This window comes from Sciurus carolinensis, chromosome 5 (assembly GCF_902686445.1).
Source record: "Sciurus carolinensis chromosome 5, mSciCar1.2, whole genome shotgun sequence".
Lineage (NCBI taxonomy): Eukaryota > Metazoa > Chordata > Mammalia > Rodentia > Sciuridae > Sciurus > Sciurus carolinensis.
The window spans coordinates 134,466,056-134,487,383 of NC_062217.1; the positions used below are offsets into that span (position 1 = coordinate 134,466,056).

At 44.2% G+C, this 21,328-nt stretch overlaps 2 protein-coding genes across 2 annotated transcripts; both read right to left on the bottom strand.

Annotated features, from left to right (window-relative positions):
* Nucleotides 1-262: 262 nt before the first annotated feature.
* Lrit2 (leucine rich repeat, Ig-like and transmembrane domains 2) lies at nt 263-4,034 on the bottom strand. The gene is made up of 3 exons (XM_047554380.1): nt 3,925-4,034; nt 2,847-3,628; nt 263-1,014 (listed from the first exon to the last, which is right to left on the bottom strand). Exons 1-3 carry the CDS (start codon nt 4,032-4,034, stop codon nt 263-265), a joined length of 1,644 nt encoding a protein of 547 aa, XP_047410336.1.
* Nucleotides 4,035-10,687: 6,653 nt separating this feature from the next.
* On the bottom strand, nt 10,688-19,348 carry Lrit1 (leucine rich repeat, Ig-like and transmembrane domains 1). Its single transcript, XM_047551875.1, has 4 exons — nt 19,227-19,348; nt 15,363-15,829; nt 12,984-13,289; nt 10,688-11,664 (listed from the first exon to the last, which is right to left on the bottom strand). The coding sequence occupies exons 1-4, from the start codon at nt 19,346-19,348 to the stop codon at nt 10,688-10,690; spliced, it is 1,872 nt and encodes a 623-aa protein (XP_047407831.1).
* Nucleotides 19,349-21,328: the final 1,980 nt, after the last annotated feature.

The following is a 21,328-nucleotide window of genomic DNA, read 5'->3' on the forward strand; positions in this document are numbered from 1 at the left end:
AACAATACTTATTGAATAAATGGATGGAGCTCAGTTGAGCTGCCATGGAGGGTTGGTTTCAGAGATTGGATTTGCCCAACATCACTCCTCTGGCAGGCAACAAGGCACCACTTGAATAGGACTGATCCCAGTGTTTCCTCACATAAGCAGATGCTGGCCTTCCTTGCTATGGTTGCTGTGCCCATCCAGTATCAGAGTTTGTTCACAATGTTGGTTGAAGTACATTTTGTACACATCATTTCCCACCCCATGTCCTAGGTTGTTAGTCACTGTCCTCTTCTTTCTCCTCATTGCCCTTCATGTGCCTGTGGCCCTCGCCGTCCTCACAGACAGTTAGATGATCTCTAAAGGATCTGTCTTTGCTCTGTGGAACTGCAGGGGGACACCTGAGAGCATGCCTGCGATGAGGACAGCAATGCAGGCCCCACTTCCTGCAGCTGCAGGGGCCCTGGGTTGTCCAGACATAAGCACCCACAGGCACTGCCAGCAGCAAAACACACAGGACCACAGAGATGTGTAGAAGGCGCTCACGGTCCTCCAGCCTGCCACCATCTCTGCCCGTCATAAAGACCACACACTGGCCTTGGTGTGGGGGCCGGCTCCCCAGGCTGAGACATGCCTCATATTTTGTGCCAGGGAGGAGGTCGTCCACAGCATATGTGTTGATTCCAGGGCCAATATGGACCACCTCTTTTCTGAGGGCTTCATCGGATGCAATGTAGAGAGTGAACCATTCCTCAGGGACATTGCCTACTGCAAACCACTCCAGCAAGATCCCACGCACGGTCTGCTTGACAACTCGCAAGTCAATGTAGGAATTACCCTCCCAGGAGATGGAAAAAGACTGGGATGCAGGCAGGACCTGAGCAGGCTGGACGTAAAGGGAAATTACCAGTGTACTCCTGCCAATGAAATTGGAGGCTACACAGGTATAATTGCCACTGTCTACTAGGTGAGCAGCAGGGATGATCAATTGAGACAGAACATCATCTTCTGCAGTAGAAGAAGTCAACACTGGTGGAGAAAAGAGAAAAACAGCTGTGCGTTTGTCTGACAAACAGTTGGAAAATTCCAGCAATGCTGGGGATTTTTTGTTGTTGTTAAAAGGTGATGATAATCATTTATTAAGCATGTGCCTGGTGCCAGTGTTCACCTCCCAGAAATCCTGTAGGTACCTAATCTTACATATAGAATGTTGAGAACTGTATCAATCTACCAACTTACCCACAGTGAAAGCAATTGCTGCTGTTAGAAGCAGCAATTAAACTGAAACCCAGTTCTATGTCTGAAGCCCACATTCTTTCAACATCAGTAATGGCTCCCACCAACCACAATAGTCTTGCTGAGCTTAACAGCTTTCAGGAGATATCTTATATCTGTGCGATTGAGCAATACTGTGAGTTCCAAGAAGTGATTTCTTACCTCCCAAATGTGTAGCACCTCAGAGCTTGGAGTTAAATTTATGGGTCCCTCTCCCTTGCTAATTTTATTGTCCTGGGCAAGGTGCTTAAATTCTCTTGGCCTCAACTTCCTTGTCAATAAAACGGGTTGATAAAAGCATGCACACCACAAGTTTGATGGTAAGTGTTCAATAAATCTTGACTATTGTCATTTCTGGAAGACTCGATAGAGCATAGTAATATACAGCATAATAAAATGCAGCATAATAGAAGATAAGCTCTGGATGTATTTACTGATTTTCAAAGAGACTGAATGATAAATCCCATATTTCTCTTCCATTAGCATTCAACCTTCAACCAACAGGATGTGACCAAAATGATGGGAAAAGTGAAAAACTCAGTTAATTGGTTTTTTTTAATCATCTAGAGGATGCCACCATGTGTGACAATTGTCTGGGTGACTGACTGCATTTGCCAATTTTACCTTGATATTTCAAGTAGTTTTCTAGACCTAGACCTAGAAAGATGCAAAACTTGACAAATTTCTTTCAAGATACCCTTGGGGAAGTCATGTCTGGCTTTGTGACATGGGCGACCCTACAGGGGATTCCATCTGAGGTGTGAAAACAGAGCTTAGAATGCCAATAAAGGAAAGACATATTTGAATCCCAGTTCTGGGGTCCATGGAAGTCACTTCACTTCCCTGGGCCCCAGTATTAATTTTAAGCTAATAAGATCTAATCAACACAGTATTCAGTCGGTATCTAGGAAATTCCAGCTTTTACAATTAACTGAGGGGTAAGGGGATGAAGGAGTAAGGATCAATTGCTAAAATACACATTCTCAGTCCTGGACTCAGTGAACTCATATCTCCAGGGCAAAGGGATTGAAAATCTCTTTCCAAACAAACATTTTAAATGATTCCTCCCTGGCAATTTTAGTAAATAAGTAATAGAAACTTTCTAGAAACACTCCTAATTGGAAATTCTAGGATTCTAAAATTTACAGTATAGTGTTTTGCATCTAAAGGACTCTTAAAAATGTATTTATTCATATACAATTCTATAACATTTATGCAATATGATAAGTCAACAACAATATATTTATTTATGTACATATGCATATATGTCCAAGAGAGATCTGTATGCAACCATTTAAAACACTGCCAATGGACTGGGCTGTACCACAATGCTAGAATGCTTCCTAGCATTCACAAGACCTTGGATCTGATCCCCAACTCTGCCAAAGTAAAGTGAAATAAAATAATGCTGGTAATAAAACACTGATTTGAAATCTTTTTTGTTCTGTTAAGTATAATAGGCCTATCCCAATCTTACCTGTACCCATCCTTCATGACCAACACATTTTAGAATCTCTATTGATATAGGATTGCTGCAGACCTCTTCATTCTCCCCAGATACCCTAAGAGGGTACATGGTGGCTTACCATCAAATTTTCTCCAAATGCTCAGGGGATAACTCCATGAGATGGTTGGTGAGGGGCTGGCCTTTGCCAAGCATCGCAGAGTCACATTCTGTCCTACCTGGATGGTAACATTGGCACTGGGTGTTGAGACCTGTGGCTTCATGCAAACACTGAGCTTAATCTCATGAAAAAGTTGCCCTGCCTTGTAGAGAGGGCCCTGGCATATCAAGTAGGAATTCACCAGGATGACTGGGAGGCTAATGGACTTGACAAACTGGACAAGTCCCCTTAGACGACAGTCACATACCCAGGGGTTGTTGTCCAGTGCCAGTACCATGCTGGAGAGAATCTTAGCCCCACAACCAGGCTGCTGGCGACTCTGGTAAGCTGGCCAGTTCAAGAAGACACTTTTGGATACAACTGTAAGCCTATTGGAGGATAGGTCAAGGTAGGTCAGGTTTGCTAGGAACTGAAGAGCCAGCTCAGGGAGTATATCAATCCTGTTGTGTTTGAGATCCAAGACCCTCAGGAAAGGGGTGGCATGGAACGCTGTCCACGGTACTGAACGGAGTTTGTTCCCCTGCAGTCTCAGCTCTCTCAGTTCTGGCAGATGCTCCAGAGCTCCTAAGTGGATCACAGTGATATTGTTAAAATTGAGCCAAAGGTATTCCAAGGTGCTCATGTTGACGAAAGGCCCTTGGGGAAGTTCAAATATGGGCGAGTTTTCAATTCTTACTTGCTTGAGCTCTTCAGGAAGATTCCCTGGAATCTTTCCCAAAGAGAAAGACATGCACTGCAGAGTCCTGTACAAAAAAAAAAAACAGAAAAGCTTTAAGATGAACATCACGAAAGCTGGATGTGATATTGGGTAGGTCCTGACATTATACATATGAATTATATGAAAATATATTATTCACTTGAAATAAAAGAGATCTACATTGGTAAAAGTGCTCAGATCACAAAATCCAACATCAACTAAGATGAATCTCATGGGAATTTTGCTGACTTCCTGCCAATTCTAGGCCTGTGTACACTCCATATCATCCCCAACAAAATTCTATCCCCTAACACCCTCTGGCATCCTGCCAGCACAGCGCACCTGCCAAAACCCTCATCTGAGCAACTGCATCCTTGTAGACAGAAAGGTTGAGCTACATGTTTATCCTGAAAGACTAGAACTAGCAGAAAGTAGTGAAAAACCAAAGCCATATTTCTCTGTAAGAAACTTCTACATGCTTTGAATAAGCGTAGTCCCAGTTTCCGAGTGGCAAATCCTATTACTAGTAATCCATGGTGATGTAGGTCAGCACAGCAGCAGCAAAGCTCCTGGATGCTCTGAAATCTGTTATGGCCCAGATCACAGGCTCAGGAAGAGCCCATGCAGAGGGAGCTATGCCTCTTGAGTAAGGCATGAAAATTCACCATTTTTATGGTTGCTGATTCTGGAAACTTAAGTCAAATATCCAATTTCATCCTAGTTCTACCTTCCTTTAACCTCTTTCAAAGAAGTCTGAGAAACCAGTAGGTGATGTTGAGCATCAGGGTTCATTTATGGCCAGGGTCCATTTAATAGTTCATCATTCACAATTGGATCCCAAAATCCAGCATTTTCAATCATTTTCTCCAAGTAAAGCAGATGATAAATAAGAAAGTAATTCTTTGATGATTCCAATAATTTGATCTCTCAAATTGGGTGGTGTAGTTAGACAAGTTTCCACTGCATCAAGATTACTGCATCTGCAGCTTGACCAGTTTGACCAGAGTCAGAGAAACATTATGGCATAGTTTCAAACACAAAATGACATTTTGTTGTTGGTGGTGGTTCTTTTGTTTTTTCTTTTGTTTTGAGAAAGGATCTCACTAAGTTGCCAAGGTAGGTCTCAAACCCATGATCCTCCTGCCTCAGTCTCCTAAGTAGATGGAATTACAGGCACATGCCACCATGTCCAAAATATGATTTTTTTTTAATAAAACCAAAACATTTCTCTTTTTCTGGACTTCTCCTGAATGCTATGTATTTCACATTAAAAATGAAAGAGCTACATTTTAAAATGAGATCTATATGATTTGGGACTTGCTCTGCCACTCTTTGTTCATTTAACAAATACTTCTTTATCATCTGCTCCAAGTCGCACATTTGCTAGGTAGAAGGAATGCTGTGGCAAACCAAACTCTTACAGACCCTGCCCCATGCAGTGTTCTTTCTTGCTTATGCTTCTGAGTCTTGAGATTTTTGGAATGTAGTTTAACCTCTGCAAATCTCAATTTTTCCTTTGCAAAGTGAGAGTATTAATCAGCACCTTATAGTGTTTCAAGAGAAATTTAAGATCATGTAAATAAAGCCCCCAACATAAAATAGATATCCAATTATTCACTTCCTATAACAAAAGATTCCTGAAGAGCAGAAATACCTATTTCTGTATTAATTAGGGTACTTCTAGATGAATACTAAAATTTTATGGGTTCCTGTAAGACTCATGATACACATTATACCCTTCAAAAGGCTTCAGTGAAAAAATCCGCTTAGAAGCTAACCAATAAGAGGGAAATGGGTCACCAACTAAGCTGATTACACTCCAGGCTTTCCACTCATGACAGATATATTTGAAGGAGTTCCCATTCAGTCTAACTGTGCAATCTGGATAGATCTCTAGAGTTCCTCTCAAAGTCCAAATCCAAGGGGTTGGGGTTGTAGCTCAGTGGTAGAGTGCTTGCCTAGCATGTGTGAAGCCCTGGGTTTGACCCTCAGCACCACATAAAGATAAATAAAGGTATCATGTACATCTACAACTAAAAATATAAACATAAATATATATGAAAGAAAATCCAAAACAAAGAGCGTGCTATGGGTACAAAGTTCGTGGTTGACATGGAGATGCCTAGACCTCCTTTCAAGAGATGACTTTATGCCCAGCTACAAAAGTGCTTTTGTGAAGTCAGGTCCTTTCCAAAGCAGCCTACATCCAGTGGCTGAGGGTGGTGAGGGATCAGAGCCTGGCCAGTTTGACCTGAAGGGGGAACACTTCTGATAGGCAGTTCTTACTCTAGAGTCCTCTGTCAAGTTTGCCAAGACCTCATCAAACTTGCTTCATGTGGAAAACAAGTAATTCGATCTACAGATATACAAAAACACCAGTGAATTCCTTTCTCTCCTCTTAACCCAAAATATAAAAGCTGAAAGACTCTTCCTCCTTACCTACAATTTTTCTGCCCATTCCATGCTAACATTATCAAATAAATCCAACGTCACCAACTTTCCAGAAGCGATTTGCTCCAAGACTATGAAGAACACCAGCTGGCATGTACCATCTCTGGAATCATGTAGGCCACTTCCCTCTGCCCATTCTCCTTTCCTGATCCCCTGAGCCTCTTGTTTCCTAATTTGTCACATAAAGTAGCTATGTTGGGAGTTAAGACAGGAGGCTAGGACAATTCAATCCTCCTTGGGTAATGTCATTCAGCTTAAATAACATGTGGTTAACTGTATCCCCTAAATTCAAGAGACCCTGTCAACAAAGAGAAGAATATTTCCACTCCATCTCCCCTTTTGCAGGGTGATTTTAGAAACTTGGCTCTTAAGAGTTCTTGGCAGAGACAGAGTCACAGGAGAGGACTTACTCTGCTTATGAAACTGTTAGACATGAATAACTTCTAGGAGGCATCTCACTGGCTTGTCTTAATAGAATCTTCATGAGAAAGTATCCTATCTGCTCAGTTGGAAGATGCTGCTCATTCCCCAATATTAGCCAAACTCAGAAATAGCCCAGATAGAGAAATAGACAATCTATCAGAGAGCAGGCATGCTGTCTTTCCTTTTTCTCTAGCTTAAGTTCATTCCCGCACCCTTCATCTGTACCAAGCATGTTTAGATGGTTCCTTTGGCTACCCATACTCTGCAGTATGTCTGTGGTACACACAGAAGACCACATTTCCAAGACCCCATGAAATACATGGGCCATGTGATTCATATTCTGGCTAATGAAATGTTAGAGTAGATGATGTTTCAGAAGTCCCTACATGATCCCCTAGTTTCACTTTTTCCATGTTGGAGCAACCATGAACATTCCAGATGGTGGAACTTCCATCAGCCTGGGTCCTTGTGAGAGTTAAGTGAAGCAGAACCCTCCCTCCACTCACATTTCCCACATTTCCCACTCACTCTAGTAGACTCTGTAAGAGCAAAAATGAATTTTTATGTGTTAAGCCACTGAAATATGGGAATCATTACCATAGTATATATCTAATCTATCCTGCCTACAATGTACTTGCAACTAAATAAAATGTGTTCAAGTACTTTTAAATCAATGTTTGTTTTTACTAGATTATACCATAGTTAAAACCAAAATTTCTAGCTCTAATCCTCTAAAAGGACCACTCACTAAGCCCCTTAATTGAGAGCTTAGGATTTTTTTTTTTTTTTTTTTTTAGTACCAGAAATTGAATTCAGAGGCTCTTAACCACTGAGCCACAATCCCAGTCCTTTATTTATTTTTTATTTTGAGACAGGGTCGAAGTTTCTTAGAGCCTCTCTAAATTGCTGAGGTTAGCTTTGAACTTGCAATCTCTTGCCTCAGCCTATGAAGTCACTGAGAATACAGGCATGAGCCACTGCACCTGGCCGATATCCTAGTTGGTTTTTGTTTGTTTGTTTGTTTGTTTGTTTTGATGTGAAGCTGAGTCAGGGGATTTATTTTTTGTTTGTTTGCTTTTTAGTGGCAATCTTTTTTAATTTTGATTTATTGTACAGAAATGGGGTACAACTATTGTTTCTCTGGTTGTACACAAAGTAGGGTCGCACCATTTGCGTAATCATACATATACATAGGGTAATGATGTTTGTCTCATTCTATTATTTTTCCTTCCCCCGACCCTGATAGCCTTGTTTTGATAGCACATATTCAATTTCCAGAACACAATTTCTGGCTTTTTGTGTCCTACAACTTAGGCAACTGCAGATAAGTGACACTGGACACACCCTCTGCCTGGTCAAGAGGAATATAGCCATGTTATAGTCAGGCAGGAAAAGACATGACAGAGATGTCATGATTCCAACAAACTCTGAAATTGACTTCCAGGGGCAGCACACTGCAGGACCACCATAGTTCAGACTAATCTTCAACATTGAAGACTAGAAATTTTTTTCCAAGACATTCAGAGTTCATTCAATTTTCAGGGACTGACTCATATACTAAAGGATTAATATATAAATCAGACACCTTTTTTAACATGGTAATTTTTGTTTTCCTTTTTGAGTGACTTAAATATTCATGAGCACAATTAAGAATGACTCTTCCCTATAATAGCAAACAGGGAAAGACAGAACATATAAAGGAAGGCTGATGAGTAAGCATTGGGAGGCTGACCATCTTGGAGACCATGATCATCCAGACAATGAAGATAGGCCCTAATTAGTCACTGGAAAATCTGAACCTCCCCTCTATTAGGTATACTAACTAATCTTGCTTTCAAGGTACTGATTTTTTTTCTTCCAATAAAACTGGGTAGATATTAGTTGTCTTTGGGCCAATAGTTGTTCAGTCTTAATTGATTCAGACAATCACTTAAAGGCAACATCTTAATCATTTCACCTAGTGACTTCCTCATCTGTTGTACTTTAATTCTGATTTGTGGGGTATCTATCACTCTCATGTATCAAGCAGTCAGAATGAGTCTCAAGTCTCCAAAGACACTACAGAGTACTAACACAAGTATAGATGAGGGACTGGCAAACAACAGCCTATAGGTCAAACCCAGTTTTTCACTTGTTTTTAAAAATAAAATTTTATTGTAAAACACTAATAACCACTAACCAACATATTGTCTGTGGCTGCTTTTGCATTCCATCAAGGACTGAATAGCACCACCTAAAATATTTACTATGTGGTTTCACAGAAAAGCCTTGCTGACCCCAATATGGACAGTGTCCTTGTTATTGTCCAACCAAATAATTTATCTTACCAATGCCTGTGACTCACAAGTTATAATCAAATGCACCCTCCAGATGACAGCAGAACATACCCAAATATGGAAGCTCCATGCTTCTATGCCTAGTTGTTCTCATGGTTCAGATCCTAGGGTTCAGTGGTTCCAAAAAAATTTCCATTTTTCATGGTGAACCTGCTGTGGACTACATTCCAGAGATCAATACTGATAAAGACCCTCAACCTGGCCAGGTTAAAGGTTAAGACTTGGATTCCAAAAGAGAAAATATCACTCCCCTATAAAAGTCCCTCAACACTTTAATTCTCAATTTTCTTATCTGTAAAATCAAATAGCCTAACCACCATTGTTGGTTGTTGTGAGCATCAAATTCAAGAAAACTGAGGGAAATGCATTATAAGGTCTTTACAAATGTGAGGGGAAAACAGAGACTTCAGGAATCAGTATATTACTCTGATTTATATCTAGTGAGTGTTCACATGTGGGATCTCTTGCATGACACCAACAAAATAAGTTCCTTAGATCACTTGCTGTTCCCAAATTTCCACAGTGATTATCCCAAAGACTTAACACCAGGCACCTCACTAGAGCCCAGCTCTGCAGACAGGGAACACATTAAGCCTTCCCTGCTGACACTCACATTGTCCTGTACACAGACTCAGCATCAGAGTGGTTTCCTACCTTAAGGCAAAACTAAACAAGATTCCCGGACTAGCCTGCTGAGGGACTAGGAAGAAAGGAAGGTAGGCTCCAAGACACTTTGAGAAGCCCCGGTAAGTTTCAGTAAGAATCATTTTAAGTGTTGTGACATGGGGGCAGGTCCCGGGTGCCAGACAGTATTGGGTGTGAAGTACCCTCTGCCAAAGAGGGTCTCTTCAATCTCTCCCATCTTGACCTGCAGAGAGCAAATGAGCAGAGGTCTCTTAGGCAACATCCAAATCTCTACAATTTATTGAAAATCAAATGATTATCTCTAGGCAAAATAATACCCAGGGAATAAATGTTAGAATTCAGTGAGGGCACAGTGTAGATGAGTGGTGTGTGTTTGTGTGTGTGTGTGTGTGTGTGTGTGTGTAAATATGACTAATGTATAGAGAGACTGTCTGTGTGAGTACCTATGAGTTAGCATAAATGTAACCAAAAGGCGGAATAGGAGACTGGAAGGGATTGTTGCCAGCGGAGCCCAACTGCTGTGTCCAATTCCAGAGCTTCCACAGCCTAGTTGTGTAATTGTGGGCAATATAGAAAATTAAATCCCTGTTCAGCAAATATCTGCTGCCCCACCAGCACCTCTATGGGAGAGGTGTCCTTACTTACCCTGTTAAAGTTGTGTTTGGCCATGAGACTACTTTGGCAGATAGAATGTGGACATAAGTGTGCCAATACTGAACTAAGAACTTAAGAGGCATTAATGACTTTGCTCATTCCTCTGATGTCATCTGACCTCACCATGAGCATAGCCTTCCCCAGGTAGCCACTGTTACTTTCCAGTCCAGGACCCATATCAGGGACACAGAGCAGAACACCCATCAATACAGAGACCATGAATGTGAAAATAAGTGTTTTTTACCATCAACCACTAAGTTTTTGTTTTATTTGTTATATACCCCAAACTGGTGGATACAGGCAAAATACTTCCCTATTTCTTCTCCAGGAAAATGGAGAAGAGGGTGGTGCCTGCTACAAATGGTGGTTAGAAGATTTAAATGAGTTCATGCATACAAAGTATTTAGAACACTTCCTGGTACACAGTAAATGCTTAATAAGTGTTAACTGCCGTGACTGCTGTTGATGTAAATGTATGAGTAAGCAGGTACCCAAGCAATAAGAATGAGTGAGTATGCAGTCAGGCTTCAGAGTGAGTGTGTAAGAGCTGAAGAAGGAAAGCATATGGACAGGGCAGGTGTGAGGGGGAGCCGCCCTCAGCAGAAGTACTCGTTGATCCTTCTGCCCCCGCTGGTCCCCAGAGCCTGAGAATCCAGGCTGGAACGGGCTGAAAGAAGCCTGTCGGCCTCACTAAGGCTGTGCCGAGACAGCTCCTCTGAACCGTCATCGCTGTGGCCCAGCCTCTCCAGGTTGACGTAGGCGCCCGTGGCCTCCGTGGGGCCCCGGGTGCGGCACTTGCGGTAGCGCCTCCGGAGAGCTCCGCAGCAGACAAGCAGTGTGGGCGGCAGGGCGATGATGGCAGCCACGCTGATCACCACCACGTTGATGAGCCGCTGGGTGCCCTCGGCATCCACCATCTGGTCGGTGGAGAAGATGACGCATTGCTCCTTCCGTGGCACCAGGCCCCGCACACAGACACATGCCACATACTTGGTCTTGGGTGCCAGTCCCTCGATGGTAACACTGGTCTTCCCCGGTGGCACGATCACGCGGCGCATGTCATGCTGCCCAAAAACTGTGTAAAGGACACTAAAGGCCGTTGTGTTCCCAGCCAGGGGGGCCTTCCATACCAAGGACACGCTGTGGTAAGTGTCCCCCACCACCTTGAGAGATTTCACTATCCGGGCCTCCTGGGGTTCAGCCTGCCTTTCCCAGAGCTCTCCTGGGGCACCCATCTGGAAGTGTTGGAGGGCCAACTTCTCCTTCAGGTTGGGCACAGAGGTCCCGATGGCCAGGACTGCAGGTTCAGGAATATGGGGGACATGTCGGGCCACCAGCTTGTTGTTATAAACAGCAGCTTCCACCCCTTCCCCTGTCCTTGCCCAAAGTGCCCCTGGAATCCCACTCTGTTCTGTGGATGTCTGGGGCTCTGTGACAATCAGGGAGATAAGAGTCTCAGAGGCTCCCAGGAAGTTCTTGGCCTGGCAGATGTAGTCTCCAGAGTCCAGGTGAGACACTGCAGGCAAGTCCAACAGAGTCCAGCTTGCACCGTCACCGGAGACTTCCTGGTGCACTAGGGGAAGAAGAAGAACATTTGAGAAAATGAATGGGCTCATCCTCTCCAAATTTCCTCCCAGAGCCAAGTTCCTGGGCTACATATGCTGTACTAAATATCCTGTCATCCTGAGAAATCACTGGCAGGCATTCAACTTTCAAGTCATTCAAGAGCCAGCTCACTAGGCCACTCAGGGCCCAGTTCCTTGCCTTGTAGCTGTATAACCTTGGCTTAGATGAACCAAGAAGATCAAGATTACCCAGGCTCAAATTTGGGTGAGTCCCTGGAACTCCAGGCTGATGCAAAGGCTAAGAATAAACTGCTCTCTAAATCTGAGATGTTCAAATCTGAGATGCTCTGGAGTTTTTGCAGAGGTGATGCTCAGGGGTGGCAGGCAGATATGTTGGGGGTGGGGAGTCAGGGAGTGAACATGAGGCTGAGAGCCAGCTGGAGGTGCCCTGCCCACCCTGCTCACCCCCATTGCTGCTTCAGTTTGCCTTCCTGTTTCACATTGTGAAATTTTTGTACCATTGTGTTTGTAACTTTCATTCAAACTCACTATACTAGAGCAATGGTTACCAACCGAGTTGGGGGAGACACAGAAGAAAGCTGGGAGGGTTGTGAGATTTTCTGATTAGATGCTAAGGAGTCATTTCTCCTTAACCCCCTCTCTGTCTATGGATGGCTCCTGCCATCGCCCCCTACCCTGCTACCACCATGACAGAAATGAGTCATTTCTGCTCACACAGTCTAGCCAAAGTAGTACACGCTGTGGAGTCACCTTGACTGTATTGGAATCCCAGCTCCTTCTTTATGTGGGCTGTGTGACATAGGCCAAGCATTTAGCTTCTCAGAGCCTGCATGTACTTGTATGCAAAATAAGAATATCAGTTACTCTTTAAAATTCAACATTATGGGCATAAATTCACTTAATACAGTGATAAACTCACATGAGGAGCTCAATAGATTGCAACTCATCTCATTATTCCTGGCTTAATATTTCAACTGGAAAACTTACTATAAATATTCAATACACTAAAAGAGTTGTTTTCTACCAAAAATTTCAGTCTTTATTCCTCTTAATAACAGCCCAAAGTCTGTATAACTGTAGCTGGTAGGGTATATATATATAACAGGACAGTTCAAGAGTTGTTTTCATCATTAAATCCATTGTCCCCATACAGCCTCTGGGCAGGTCTATCCAACTCCATTGGAAAAATGGGTGCCCAACCTAACTTAGACTACTTCCCTCTGACCCTGGCCACTTCCTGTTTGGAATGTTGATCCACCCACCCCAGTTCAGGTGCTCAGCACAGAAGTCCCTATAACTCACATACCTGTGCCATTGAGTGGGTGCCCGTTGGCTCTCCTCCAGCTCATCTCAGGTCCAGGGACTCCAGTGGCTCCACATCGCAACAATACTGCACTTCCCAAAGGGGACTTGATGCTGGTCACCCCTGGAAGGAGCTCTGGGCCCTGGCACCTCCTGAGCTCCAGCTGGCTGAAGGCCACTCCAGCCAGATTACGTGGTGTGGCACACCTCAGTCTGGCCTCAATGAAGACCAAGTTTGGGACCCAGCCATCCAGCAGGCGGACCAGGTCATAGAGTTGGCAGTCACACACCCAGGGGTTGTCCTGCAGCCCTGCAGCAGTGAGAGAGAAGACAAGAGGTGAGCCCTGGATGCTTTGGTACACAGGCTAGTCTCCCTTTCCCCTCAGAGAGGATGAAGCGGGTCCTCAACTCAGAGGCAGCAGAGCTCTTAGCCTTGATAGCTGTAAACCCTAACGCCTGTTTTTTCATCATGCATGATAGCATTATTTCCCTTCAAGGTTTATGTAAACATAAATAAAGATATATCATTAAGCACTGGGTAGGCCATACAGAATACTGACAAAATTGCCAATTATTGCTGTCATACTTAGACTAACCCTTTCAAGTCACTGGCTAGGAAGAAAATTTTCAGTAATTACAGTATCCCAAAATCATTTCTAAAACTGCTCACTGACTCCTGACCTTTGACCTCAGACTTTCCAGAGTAAGTGGCACTTCTAGATCACCCCAGCAATGAGAGTGTCTGCTCTGAGCAATGGCTCTCTTTGAGGTTGACTCAGAAGGAGTAAAACGTGGGGTGAAAAGGCTGATAGGATATGTCCCCAGTCCTCTTTTCAGTGTTGAACTTTTTTTAAAGAACTAAAAGCAGGTCATTGCACCCACTTGGTCAAAAAGGGGTACCATGTGTCTTCAATTTTAAGGCACAATTCCTTTTTATATGGTTGCATTTTTGAAATACAAGATGAAGGTATTGGATGTGACATCATTTTCACCCCCTAAAGATTGATATTAAATTTGATAGTGAGTTTAATAATCCATGATATATCATACATTTGCATCCATACATTTGGTATATTTGGAGAGGGAGATGTCAAAGAGTTAGGGAGGGTATGTTCAGACCTGATTGCACATCCATGACTCTCAGGTCCCTGTGAGCAGTAGTTGAAGATGTCACTTTCTTCTCCCACCTCCCCCTTCCCCATCTCACAGTGGCTGCTGCTTTGTATCACTGCTTAAATGCATTTCATGATACACCAGTAACTCAAGGTTCATGACTGTCCTGGCTCTCATAGTGAAGTACCTGGCTTTCACCTGTTACAAAAGGATCCCAAAGATTTAATACAAAACACAAAGTTAAACAGTCATAAAATGTTCACCTATTAAATTGGCAAAAGGTAAACATTTTTGGTCGTTTTAATTCCTAGTTCCATGAAGGATTACAATTTTTGTCTCTTGGGTTCCATCTAGAATTGGAAGGCACTCAAAAACACTTTCTAAATGACCATGTGAATGGGTGGTCTCAAGCAGTAGTGGTGAGGAGTGAGAATTGTACCAGTCACTTTAGAAACTATGAGATTGACTCTAAAATGTTTAATGGGTACATTGCATGATCTAGCAATTCCACTTCTCAGTTCCTATCCTTCAGAAACATCTGCACATGTACACAAGAATGCATTGCCCAGAACATTTTCAGTGCATAGTAGGTGTTAACAAAATAATGTGAACAATCCACTGAAGGGGAAATGGCTAAATAAACTATAGCAAAACTATATTATAGAATATTGTGCAATAGCTTTCAAAAATGAACTTATTCCATTTGTTGTAAAATAGGAAGATCTCCAAAAGAGATTGTTGAATTAAAATAATTAGTATTAATTAGTATATATAATAAAAATTTTATAAATCACTCACATAACTTTTATCTTGGCAAGTTATTTGTATATACTTGTATGCATATGCATATGCAAATGTATTGCAAAATGGAATTTGCAAATTAACATGGTAATGGCAGCTCCCTGGGAGAGGGAAAAGGGATCAGAACAGGAAGCAGAGTCAAATGGGTACTAAACTTTCACATTTTCAATATTTTCATACATTCAGATTGATTTTCCAGTTATGCCATACCCCTTCAACCACAAGCTGGGTGTATGACCTGGGAGAGCCCATGCAGCCCAATTTCCTTATTTATAACACTGAATTTGAACTGCTGTAATCTAACCTGGGGCTTGGGCTCCTAAGCCTGGGACTCTTGTGTATCTCAATGCATCTTCACTCGAACGTGGAAGGTAGATATGATTTCTATTTCCAGACAGAATCGAGATTCAGAGAGGTTTGTTAACTTGCCCGAGACCCCCAGGCTCACCAGGGTGATGCCATCTCTTACCTAGGACAAGCCTGGAGTGGTGGCCAGGAAGAAAGGGCCCGGTCTTCAACTGAACCCATGTGAGTAGCAGTTCCTGCGGGAGCCTCATCAGCTGATTGCTAGAAAGGTCCAGGAAGGTGAGATTTCCCAGGAAGCGCGCTGCCTCAGGCGGCAAGGCTGTGAGGCGGTTGGCCTGCAGGTCCAGCAGCCGCAGCTGGGGGGCGTCCCTGAGCGCGGCCCAGGGGAAGGTGGCCAAGCGGTTCCCAGGCAGCCGCAGCTCACGCAGGCGTCTCAGTCCCCGCAGCATGAGGACACTGAGCTCCGCGAGGGCATTGTAGGGCAACCATAGCTGCTCCAGGCGGCCCAATGTCCTGAAGGCCTCTCCGGGCACCCTGTGTATGGCCGTCCTTTCCACACGCAGTCTGCAGGTGTCCGCAGGAATAGACGCTGGGGGCAGGGTCATGTCAGGATCGCTGCACACCACGGTCCTGTTCACAAAAGTGGGGGCTGTTTGAGCAAGGATTCTGTCAGGTCGGGGATCCCTACACCCCTTATAAGTCCTGTTAACACAAGGCACCAAATTCAGGGTCCAAACCATGGTCAGTTCTAGAGATGGGGCTCTAGAATAAACAGCCTCAAATTTTCCCTTTGGGGTGCTCTAGCTTGGGGAGCAGAGCTTTCCCTAAGTTTCCCAGGAAAGTCATTTGATCTTCACTAGCCTGAAAGACCTCACACTTAACTATGTCCTATTTCAGCCCACAGAATCTGCACTGCACTAAGAAAGAACAGTGTTAATAAATCCTGTGATAGTTGTGTATATATGTTAAATGAGTACATCTGTTAAGTTATACCTCAATCTTTGTAACTGTTTTGGCTTCTTGGTGTGGGCCTACATATTTTTTAAAAAAATATACAAAGGACATCAAAAACTGGAAGTGCCTCAAGTCTCTCCTGACTCAGGGGCCATGAGATAACCAAGTTTTGTCTGAGTGGTGGGTTGAGGCAGCCCCACCACTAGATTCACATCTGGGCTCTTTCCTTAAATACATTAAATAACCTTTTTTTTTTTCCTGCAGTTTCTCCATAATAAATTCCACCACACAGGGACATTGTGGGATTAAGTGAGATAACATATTAGTTGAGCATGCTGCCTATCACCCTGCACCAGCCCAATGATATTGACTACTGTCAAAAGTTTCTGCATCTCAGCACTGCAGGTAGGTAAGACTGATCAGGGCAGTCTTATCCACAACTTCCAATATTCCTGCTCCAACAGTGACTTCCTAGGCCTTCTTAGTTTGAGTCTAAAGCCAAAGATAGAGAATAGGAAGCACTCCCTGACCTCAAGTAGCCTGCAATTCAGGGTTATGTTTTACACTATCAATGAGAGTAGCACACGAACACGAGGTAAGATGGAAAGGGAACGATTCCCAAAATGACAGCAAAATGTGGTGGCTGGGACCCAGTCCTTGTGCAGTTCCAGTTTCATCCGAAGTGCTTCTCTGCTCAAACTAGGAGAGAGGTGTCATGTTTTGCTTTGCTAAAGGAGGCTATTCTCTTGTAATGAATGCCATCATGTATTGCACAAATCAGGCCTTCCTGGCGTGAGACACACCCCACAGGCATCTACCAGCTTAAGGTACACATGCTACTCAAAAATGGCAGAGCTTAGCTTATTTTCTCTTGTAAATGGCATCACGAAAGACATGGGCATTTCCACCCACTCATATTCCTCAAAAAAAGACTGAACCCCTATGAAATGATGGGCAATTCTGAAAAGAATTAAAGTCACAAGTCCTGTCCTCTGCAGCTCATAGTCTATTTAAGGGAGAGAGAGCATTGAAGACATTGATATTTTCGGGTAATAATATAGGTTGAGGTATTAGCAAGGAGGAAGGTCTAGAGGTAGGTAGAAGGAAAGGAATGGATGGGAAAACATGTCCCGAATGGTGGAGAAAATGGTCAAATAAGACCTTAAAGGATCACAATAAGAGCCCAGCACAAGCCAACCGCACAACTCCTGGTGGACAACCTAGGCACAAAGAGCACAGGGCACTTCTGTCCAGGGGCCCAGACAGGGCCTCCTAGAAACCTCTGTACCCACAGGGACACACACTCTGTTCACAGTACAGGAATGTGGAGCAGGGCAGGTTGCCAGGACAGGGTTCTCTGAGAGACCCTGTTAGAGTTGGATCTGAGCAAGTCATCTAAGATGCCAAAGGAGCTTTGGTCTAAGTATACGATCTATGCCCCTGGCCATTGAGGACCTTGGGGACCTCTGCAACCCTTATGGCCTCATTCCCCTCATAACACATTCCACATAAATGTGTGGACACACATCAACCCTACTACTGTCAGGCAGGTAGAACAAACTGCAAGAGCTCTGTCTTCAGGAGAGAATGGCCACTGATTGACATTAGGACCCCTAGAAACTGCTCTTATAATTATAGTTTTTATTCAAAGACTAACTCTATTGCCTGTAGTTCTCTTCTGGCCCATACCCATGGCAGAGAATTATGGAAATGGAATCAGAAGTCCTGGGTTCTGGGACTAATCCCATCAATGAAGCTCTGAGACTTTGAGGCCAATGCTCCCTGTGAGTGGTGAAGGAAGCTCCTTGTCACTCTGCTGAGGTCTAAGATAGGCTTCCCTTAATGAAAGGAAGCTTACCCTCCATGTGAGGTAGAGCATCAGACACATAAGTCAAAGTAGAACTCTTCCTATTCCTCAGACCATATAGGTGTCCTTTCTTAGGGGATGACCCTCCATTCTCAGCCACCCCTCAACCCCAGTCAACATGATGCCCATTGCCTGAATCATTGAAAGGGTAACTCTAGTAACATTGTTCCCCTGATCAGACACCATCAATAGCTCTCTAGTGCCCATCTAAGGCAAGGGAGAAAAGGAGGATAGAATTCCATAAGGCTGGAAAGTTAATCAGAAAGGCCATAAGCCAGGGGCTGAAATCCTCAAGTTAGTGGAGGTCATTAATGGATAAGCTGAGGAAATCAGAAAAAAGATGGTATAAAGACTTCTGAAGAGAGGAAGGAAATGAGTTCTAGAGGAAAGGCAAGAGTCCACAAAGCAGAGTAGACTTGGGATGGTGCTATGGAAAGGAGACAGAGAGACTGGGGGTGATCTAAGTGACCAGGGGGAGGATGGGGAAAGTCAAGGATGAGGCTGAGGATGGAGGAAGCACACTTGCAATGGAATGGCCACTCATAATATTTCAGAGTGCCCATAGAAAGGGGTCAAGGCTGAGACTCTTAGGGGCTGCCAGAGGAGACCCAAAGGGGGAAGAGCATGAGGAGGCAGGTGGTCCCTTCATAGGTGGGGTGGCAAGAAGCTCTTGGATGTGACTGGTTATTCCAGGGAGATTTGGTACAAGAATAGAATGGAGCTTGGAAAGATGGGGCTGGGAGATACAGACAGGAAGGTGGAATGGAAGGTAGCAGGAGAGGAAAAGAGAGAGGTAAGGAGGAAACTTCCTGGGCCTCTAAAGAGGGCTCTTCTCCACCAGGAGCCTAGAGGGGAACTCAGGAAGGAGTTTCTGAAACCAGCACACTTTTGCCCCACCCCATCCCCCATTTGTAGACATACCTAATACCCACTGGACAGAGCAAACCCCCTACTTACTGGAGGATAACACACTGCAGACCATCCCCATAGGACTCCTTGGTTTCAGGGGCCAGGGAGATGGGGGTCTCACCCAGTCACAACCTGAAAACCCTGCAACCGGCATACCCATGATTATACAGTGGTCTCAGTGGGGATGTGTGGGACTGTCAAGCAAGCGGGGATCTGCTGGTATCCCACCCCTCCCAACCCAGTCTAGTTGGTAAAGGGGTGAGGGCCAGCCACCATCCCACGCCCCTGGTGCCCTACCTGGCCTTGTTGCCATCACCCAGGATGTGGAGGCCGCAGCTGCACTGAGAGGGACAAGAACCCCGGGCCTGGTGGGACCCCCCGAGGGTCAGGATCCAGAGCATGGCCACTGCCACCCACATGGCTCCTGGCTCCTCTCTGGCCCTGCCAGGGGCCTGTCCCTGGAATGCTCCGTCCTGCTGGGCCAGCAAGCCCAGCAACTGCCCACTTGCTCATCCTCCCCCCCCTCCAGCCCCCACCCAAGGCCATTGGATAAACACAGACAGACTGGGGATTAGGGAGGGGGCCCCAGCCATAGTACTCAGCTGCTTACTGCTTCCTGAATCACACAGACCTGATGGTGGGGGAGGAGGCTCCTCTCCATAGCAACAACAACCCTAGGCCCAGAGAGGTGGGGGCACAGCAAGACAAGGCAGGTAGGTGGCTGCCAGAAACAAGCAGCTACTGGATTGGTCACTCAAAAAGTACCCCATGCCAAGCAGGTTGTGGATAACACAGACCTCACTGGGATGCATGAGCTCAAGGAAGATGGACAGAGAACTCTGTCCTCCCTGAAGGTGATAAAGGCATTAGAAAGGGCTCTCTGGGTTCAAATCCTAGCTCTTCCATTTAAAGGTCATTACTTTAGATGAGGTATATCATCTCTCTTGGCCTCTGTGTTCACATTTGACAAAAGTAAGTCAAGTTAATCTACCCAAGTTCAACAATCCAAGCTTCCCAGGTCTTGACTTCCTGTGGGAACAGAAGCTCTCTCACAAGAAGTAAATACTGAGTTTTGCTGGCACCTGTTCAAGAAGGAGCTGGAAAGACTGATATTTTAGGAAGACCTCAGATGTCTCCCATGACCTCAGGAACTATGCCAGTGTGTTGGGCAAATATCTCCTTTCCATGAGAACCCTATGGATGCTCAGAACATTGTGATCTCAGTTGGGCCCTTCTGGACATTACCACCAATGCCAAAGACAAGAGGTAAGAGGCAAGATCTCTCCTCTACTCAAAGCACCATACTCTCAGGAGGATCCCAGAACAATATCTCACAGAGTTTATGGAGAATACACTTTATATTTTTTTCTGTTTTTCCCTCTGCTAACTTCTTCCTAATAAATCTACTCAAGATGCCAATGGGGACCAAGTCAGGGGTGATTCCAAGTAGTAGACATTTTGGTGACTCATTCATTCATTCTTCATGTTTGATTCCAAGGTTTGCTCTTTGGTCAGCTTGCCCTACCTGGGTCTTCCCCAAACCAAAAGACCAACCCCATTCATTGCCTCTTTGCTGTCCTTCCCTTTTTGTGTCTGGGATGCCTTCCCTCGATCTCTTATCCATCAGATCTCTACCCATTATTCCCAGACTCACCCTTCTTTCTTTTCTCTCATGAAGTCATTTGAGATCTTGCAGACATGAAAAGAAGATGGACATAGATATTAACTAACAAGAAGTCTAGAAAGAGCAGGGAAGACTCTGGAAGATGTGACCGTGAGCTCAGCCTTGAGGGATGATGAGGCTCAGACATCAATGGAGATTCATGAAAGGAAAGGTCTGGGAAATGAACACTCTCAGAACAGAATGAGTTGCAGGACCCAAGAGAATCAGATATCAATGAAAAGTGCCTGAGCTACAGGAACAGGAGATAGGGCTTTTGTTCCAATTCCATCCTCGTATCATAGCATGACCTTGGACTGATTATTAACTGCTGTTAGCTTCCATTTCCTCGTCTGAAATAGAAAAGATAATAATATCTAATTCATGGAGGTTTTTTTAGTTTGTAGGAATCATCAGAAGATTCTTTAGTAGGGTGGCTGACCTCAATAAACATTAGCTGTATTACTCTTAGCCCTCTGGGATTTCTTTATCTGAAAATGAGTTAAGTTGCACTAGATCAGTTTCCTGATGCAAATTTCACCACAAGCTAGTGCATAACTTGTACTAAGAACCTCATTTGTTAGAAGCCCAATCTCTCAGTGAGTCATGGGGCCACTTATAAGAAGACAGCAGTTCATCATTCCAAACCAGAGTCCTGCTAGATTTTTTTGTGCTTTTGTAGCCCAAAGGCTGTATGACAAGAAGCACAACCCTGAAATCTATGTCCATGATGTGTTCT

Bases quoted from the DNA above. Each gene is read 5' to 3' on its own strand.
- Lrit2 (XM_047554380.1), bottom strand. From the start codon at position 4,034: ATGGCTTTGGTTTTTCACTACTTTCTGCTAGTTCTAGTCTTTCAGGAT. The intron at 3,629-3,924 runs GTGCGCTGTGCT...TTTTTTGTACAG, and splicing joins TCAGATGAGGGTTTTGGCAG to GACTCTGCAGTGCATGTCTT. The intron at 1,015-2,846 runs GTAAGCCACCAT...TTTCTCCACCAG, and splicing joins CATTTGGAGAAAATTTGATG to TGTTGACTTCTTCTACTGCA.
- Lrit1 (XM_047551875.1), bottom strand. From the start codon at position 19,348: ATGTGGGTGGCAGTGGCCATGCTCTGGATCCTGACCCTCGGGGGGTCC. The intron at 15,830-19,226 runs GTAGGGCACCAG...TTTTGTGAACAG, and splicing joins GGTGATGGCAACAAGGCCAG to GACCGTGGTGTGCAGCGATC. The intron at 13,290-15,362 runs GTAAGAGATGGC...TCACTGCTGCAG, and splicing joins CCACTCCAGGCTTGTCCTAG to GGCTGCAGGACAACCCCTGG.